The sequence below is a fragment of the Sus scrofa genome, chromosome 7, assembly GCF_054392235.1.
Source record: "Sus scrofa isolate SSC_HxYL_T2T_F1_AM1 chromosome 7, Sscrofa_HxYL_maternal_Yorkshire_Landrace_v2.0, whole genome shotgun sequence".
Lineage (NCBI taxonomy): Eukaryota > Metazoa > Chordata > Mammalia > Artiodactyla > Suidae > Sus > Sus scrofa.
In genome coordinates this window covers 137,216,155-137,222,636 of record NC_139389.1, presented here as the reverse complement: position 1 = coordinate 137,222,636, position 6,482 = coordinate 137,216,155, and the positions used below count along the sequence as shown (strand labels likewise).

General features: G+C 41.5%; 1 protein-coding gene across 1 annotated transcript; it reads right to left on the bottom strand.

The window, feature by feature from the left end:
* Positions 1-2,227: 2,227 nt before the first annotated feature.
* LOC146402124 (disintegrin and metalloproteinase domain-containing protein 20-like) lies at positions 2,228-3,800 on the bottom strand. Its single transcript, XM_084970579.1, is given in 2 exon segments — positions 2,228-2,347; positions 2,349-3,800. Coding segments are annotated over 2 exon segments (1,572 nt in total).
* Between the last annotated feature and the right edge of the window lie 2,682 nt (positions 3,801-6,482).

Sequence of the window (6,482 nt, the reverse complement as noted above, 5' to 3'; positions counted from 1 at the left end):
ATCCCTAATCCTATCCCTAACCCGAATCCTGAGCCCCACCCCGACACAGATCCAAGCCTGATCCCAAACCCCAACCCCAACCTCTAAGCCTTAACCACAACCCCAACCCTAACCCTCATCCCAGCCTAAGCCCAACCCCAACCCCAAGCCAAACCTCAACCCTCAACCCTCAACCTCAACCCCAATTGTAATCCTAAACCTAATCGTAATGCTTCCCCTACCCCTACCCCTATCGGTTTCCTTAATCCTGTTATTTTCTAATATTAGATATCAATTTTCTTTTCATTTTGAGATTTTAGGATTTCCAAACTGTATATATATGTAAAGGACAGTTTTAATGATATGAATTTAATTAAACTCAAAAAATATTTTTTAAAACAGTCCCAAATTTGTTTTCTCTGGACTATAATATAATTCTATGTGATATACCTGTATTGCACATGGAAATGTTAATATGGTGTCAAGTGTTAATATATCATGTTAGTTACTTTTTACTTATGTATTATATCTTCTTAGTTTTACATCACATTACAAAATAATAGCTCATTGAATATTATTTACATACAAAAGAGACACATTTTCCTGCCTTACAGGTCTGGTCTAAACACTGGTGTCTGTTATTCCCCACCAATCACTCAGCTTACAGTTAAAGGAAGTGTATTGAAATGTAGATTCGGGAGTTTCCACTGTGCTCAGCGTGTTAAGAATCCAACTAGTATCTATGAGGATGCAGGTTTGTCCCTAACCTTGCTCAATAAGTTAAAAGACCTGGCATTGTGGTGAGCTTGGTGTTAGTCACAGACATGTTTCAAATCTGGCATTGCTGTGGCTGTGGTGTAGGCCAGCCGCTGCAGCGCCAGTTGGATACCTAGCCTGGGAACCTCCATACACCATAGATGCTGCCATAAATAGATCAAAAAAAATGTACGTAAATGAAAGAAGGAAGGGAGGAATTAGCATTCATAGAGCGCCCTTTTAATGCCTTGGTCCTCCATAGGTATTTCTACCTGATTTTCTGGTGGAATTTCAGTGACAGCTACATTCGACCTCTTAATATCTATGTCCCACAACAACCCAAGAAGGAGACAGATGGTGTTGTCAGGAGTAGCCCTCTATTGCCCTGAACCCATTTTGGGTTTGGAGAATGAGAGATTACCTAGAGGAGGACGAAAACTCCACTGTTTGAGAGCACTGATTGGAGAAATGTCATGAATATGCCCCCTAAAGAAGCCCATGAGAACTTCTGTGAATAGTGGATGAGGGAACTCTGGCAAAGACCCAGCTGCTAGCTCAGGTATCATTTCCTGGCCAAAGTCTCAGGCTCACTTTGCTCTCTCAGAGTTTACAAAATATTAGAGGACATCAAAAAAGTGGTTTTTCAAGATTTATTTCAGAGTGCTAATCAAAGAGACCTGATGTGAGAATGTCAATGCCTGTCAACAACCCCTGCTTTGTGGAAGTCCCTCCAAATCTCTCAAAGACCTCTTGAGTGTAATATCCAACTTTGCCATCTTATTACTGATTTCATCGCAGTTATCACTTACATATTTCCAAAGGTTTTACAAGGGCAGGAGGCTGGCTTATAATGCATTAACATTTTCTGTCACTTCCTTAACTACACTGGTCTTGATATTCTTTACATTTGTGGCCACACCAAAGAGGAGTGCAGCTATGAAGGCATACAGGCGACCGAAGACCACTCTCAAATAAAAGATTTCTCGAGTACTTTTTTGCACTGAGCGAATTCTTCCTGAACTGGGTCCACTGTTTATGCTCCCTCCAGAACCTCTTTGTAAGCACAGTGGTGGTTCCCAGCCTACATGGCAATGGCAGTTCCTTTGATTGTTGCAAATTCCTCTAAAATGGCATTTCTCAGGGAGACAGTCATAAATTAGTGCACTTATAGTACCATTGCAGAAGTTATTCTCACAGAATCTTCCAGGAGCACAGGGGGTACCATTTCTCACATGACCAACATCAGTCGTTTCTGGGGAATAGATTCTGTCTACTCCCCAACACCAGTACTCTGAGATCTTTGACTGATGGAATGAAACACGATCCTGCAAGGAGGGAACGTGAGTAATATTGCTACACTGCAGCCTTCCACACTTTATGTCTTCACTGTTACAAGCCCGATGTGTGAGTGTATTTCTCAGTTGTATACAGTGTCCAAATCGATCACCTCTTGTATTTATTGTATAACAGGCATCGTTAGCATTAACTGAATTTATTCCAAAGATTTCTTTGCAGTGCAAAGTGCGATCAGTGCAGTTTCCTTTATAGCAGTAGGCTTCTTCAGTACAGGGGGTTCCATCTTGCAGATAAAAATTATCTGGGCAGGAATAGTTATTTCCTTTGCAGTACTCTGGAAGATCACATATATTTTGGATTGGCCTGCACAGAGTTCCAGGTACAGAGTAGGTACAGTTTGTACAGCATAGTTCTTCATTACAAATAGCTCCTGGCTCAAAAACGCAGTCATGTTGACAGCATAGGTTGCTATAACACTGCTTGTAGGAGCCGCAGTCACATGTCTCCCAATCCTCCACTATATAGTTACCACAACGCATATTTGTCATGCTTGCATTGAAATAGCGTTCTACTCCAATAAAAACACAATGGTTTGCAACTAAAATATTCCGCAGATGTACAAAGGAACACTCACTGAAAGCATCTGTCAGAGCAGGGTACTGTGACATAAGACAGGTTGCCCTTCTCATGCAAATACAGTTCTCATTATCATAATACAGACCTAAACTTCTTGCAGAGGTGTAGGTTACTACAATAGATAACAAGAAATAATGTCTGCCTAGCTGTCCAATGAAGAGAAGATCCTTCTCACCACATATTGAGTATAGTTCTGGTGAAAATACACCTTGTCGTGGTCCATCCTTAATGATCATGAAGGATGTAGTGGGTCTTATAACTGGTCTCAAGTGTCTTTTATGATAATTGGCATATGCACCATTTCGTACGTTATAATTATTCATAGCAGTTGGATCTCTTACATTATATATTAGGACTGCAATGAGAAAGAACCTTAAATAAATTCCTTCATACATGGAGTCTGATAAACTAGATATGCGTACGAGAATTTCTACACAGGATGTTACATTGTTGAATACCCGATACATTGAATTAGAAAACTGACCAAATCCTCTCATATATCCCCTAGGTCCTGCAAACAGCCTACCCCCACCCCTGGGGGCTATACTGATATCTGCTTCAGGAAACAGTGGGTACTTATCTTCCTTGTGCCCCAGTCTATATGCAGGTCCTGTTGCATTGGCATCTGCCACTATCTGAGAAACTACATGTTCAAATCTTTCAGAATACTTGAGGGGTTTGATTTCATAGGCAAGGTCATCCAACTTCATAATACCTTCGAGACCCCCAGAGCATGTGTCCACAGTGACCATTGAAAGAGGAATCTCCTCTAGGTAGCCGAAGTAGTAACAGTCAGAAGGGATGAAGGGATAGTCCATCTGCAAGGCCCCTTGGTCATCCTGAGTCATCGTCAACAGGTGTCTGGACCAAAATAATTTCTTGTGTCGCATGTGGATAATATGCCTCTGGCCCCCAAAATGCAGGCTATAGGAGAGCCAGCCTGGCATCTGAAAGCCCTTGCCATGGTGTAACTCCTTTCTGGGTATCACAACTTCTGAAGAGATGTAACGCCATGAGGGATGGCCTTGAGAGCACTGTACTGGAGCCAGCACTGCCCAGAATCCAAGCAGCCAGAGGGCTACCCTCAGGGTGACCTGGCCTTCTGCCAGGCTTGTGTCCATACCCAGGTACATCTGTCAATTAGAAGAGATACAAGGAGAGAAACCAGGTCTGAACACCTGCTGTGACTGACATAGGTACTGACTGACATAGAAAAAAGGATGTCTGGGTGTGTCTCCTAATGGGATGATGTAACAGTCACAGGGCGTGGCAGTGGGTGGGTCTGGATAGTAACTCAGCCAGGGCTGAAATGGGAGAGAGCGCGGGAAGGCTGTGTCTATGAGTGCTAACAAAGAAATAAAGACTTTCTGAATCAGCAGTTAGTGTAGGATTTACATTCTCCAATGCTCTGTAAAACCCTCAGAGTCCACTATCTATTCCTCCCTAAATTACCAGATTTTATTTTTCTTACTCCACCTGATAAGGAGAGATTATATTGCTGACCATATGTCCCGGGGGGGAGGTTCCTTATAATCCCTTTTTTGTAATTCTTTCCTGGACTGTGGTATGTTCTTTCTATGCATGTGCTGATCCCTTCACAACTGAAGACATAAGAGACCTGTCTTTTGGTGCTCAATGTAAGAGTACAAATATTTCATTTGTTTTCAACAAATTTTGTACTTGTTTTGAAGGGAGGGAAAAATCTCTTACAAGAATATAACAGGACAAATTAATTGTCCTCCAAATCATGAAAATTTCACTTTTATTTTATAAATATTTTAAAAAATATTGGAGAATCATTGATTTACAATAAGGTGTTATTTTCAGGTGTACAGCAAAGTTATATACATCCATATATCCATTATTTATTCTGTGAATTTTCCTATATAGGTTATTATAGAATATTAAGTAGATTTCCCTGTGCTATACAGTAGGGCCTTGTTGGTTATCTATTTTATTTACAGTAGTGTGAATATGTTAATCAAAACTCAATTTATCCCTCCCCCATCATCTTTCCCCTTTGGTAACCATGAGTTTGTTTTCAAAATCTGTGAGTCTGTCTACACTTTGTTGTTTTGTTTTGGACACACCTGGGGACTTCCTGGACCACAGGTCAAACCCGCACCCCACCAGCCACCTGAAAAACTCAGAGTCTGTTTCTCTTTTGTGCCATTTTTATTAGATTCAACTTCTAAGTGATCGTCAGGATGATGGGGACATGGCTCAGATTGTCAGTGTTGAAAAATGAGACACATGAACATAAGGAGATCTCGACAAGGCTCTTTACTTCTGCAGAAGGGTGTGGGTGCTCCAAAAAGCATGCATACAGAACAAAGGACCCTCCCCTATTTATCCCTAATGCAGGTGATGTACCTGTCCCCCTCCCATTGGTCAGGTCAGGGTGCACATTCTTCCCAATTGGCTAATTTGAAACAAATTGTTACTAGGAGAAGAGAGAAACAGGAGGGGTGTCACAGGAAGATGTTTCAGCAAAACTGGAGCAAAATGGAGTAGCCAAGATTTCCTTTGATAGAAAAGACATTGTATTACTTTCCACAATTCCCCCCTTTCATTTTTTTTAATCAAATATTCTTTTCTTCAAACTCTTTGAGCATGATTTGGCTCTCATGTTCTATTGTGTCCATCAGGAGTATATTGATGTGGTTGGGAGGGGGTCCTAGTTGCTTTATTGGGGCAGTTTCTGTTAATTTTTGAATAAGTCCCCTGGCACAAGGAATTATACAACATGCAACTAAGACACAGACACTAACTACAGTAATTTGAGGGGTAAAGATTTAAGCTATTAGTCTATTTCATTTTTTTTAACCAATTTTCTAAAAGGTCTGTGAAGGGGTCATTAATAACAGAATTCTCTGAATGCTCATCTGCTAAGGTTGTTAATCTGCACAGGGCCTTGATGACGGTGCTGTCTGGGGTGGTGTTGTTGGGAATGAATGTACAGCACTGGATAGCAATCATTACACAGACTCCACCCTTTTCTGTCAGCATCATGTCTAAAGCAAGTCTATTTTACCATGCCATTTGACTAGTTGGCTGTAGCTGTTCAGCTATTTTTTTAATGGCACCTCTAGTGTAATTAATGAAACTTTGTTGACTGTAAAAGATGTAGTTTATCCAATCAACATTTTTGTTTATTGTTGACCACCAAAAGAGAGCAGATTCAAACCTGGCAGCTACCTTATTTCTTGTCTTAAATTTGTTTGGAACACCTATTGAATCAATATAGACCTGGGGGGGGTCAAAGGACCCCCCCCCATGGGGGTGATGTCTCATTTCCTCAGGATTGGCTGAGTTGAGATTGGAGCCTAAATGCCAGGGAAAGGGATGGCCAATTGCATCAAAGTATAGGTGTCACTTTGATTTTCCAGAAGAATGCCCATTAGTGGACTCCCACAATACCACCAGACATCTGCCCAGGGCACTTGGAACTGAGATTTATTGTGGGGTGTGATGTAGGATCAGCATTCACTGCACCTGGTCAGGTTGCATAAGAAAGTTGCTTTTGCCTCTTGTCATTTTAGACATGAGGAGAAGTTGACATTTTCATTTGGCTGCAGAAGAGTTCTCGGGGGCTGACCCACAGAACTTTTGACCTCAGGGAATAACAGTGACAAAGTCCAACTTGACTCATTATTTCAAGTTATTTTGTCCTGGAAGAGGGCCATGACACATTCAAGACCCTGTGGGTCTGATGACCATCCCAGAGGGAAGGGAACCACTTGGGGCTCTGGTCTCCCTGTGGCACAAGCATAACAGCTGCTTTTGTCTAGTGTATCCACAGAATAGTTTATCCA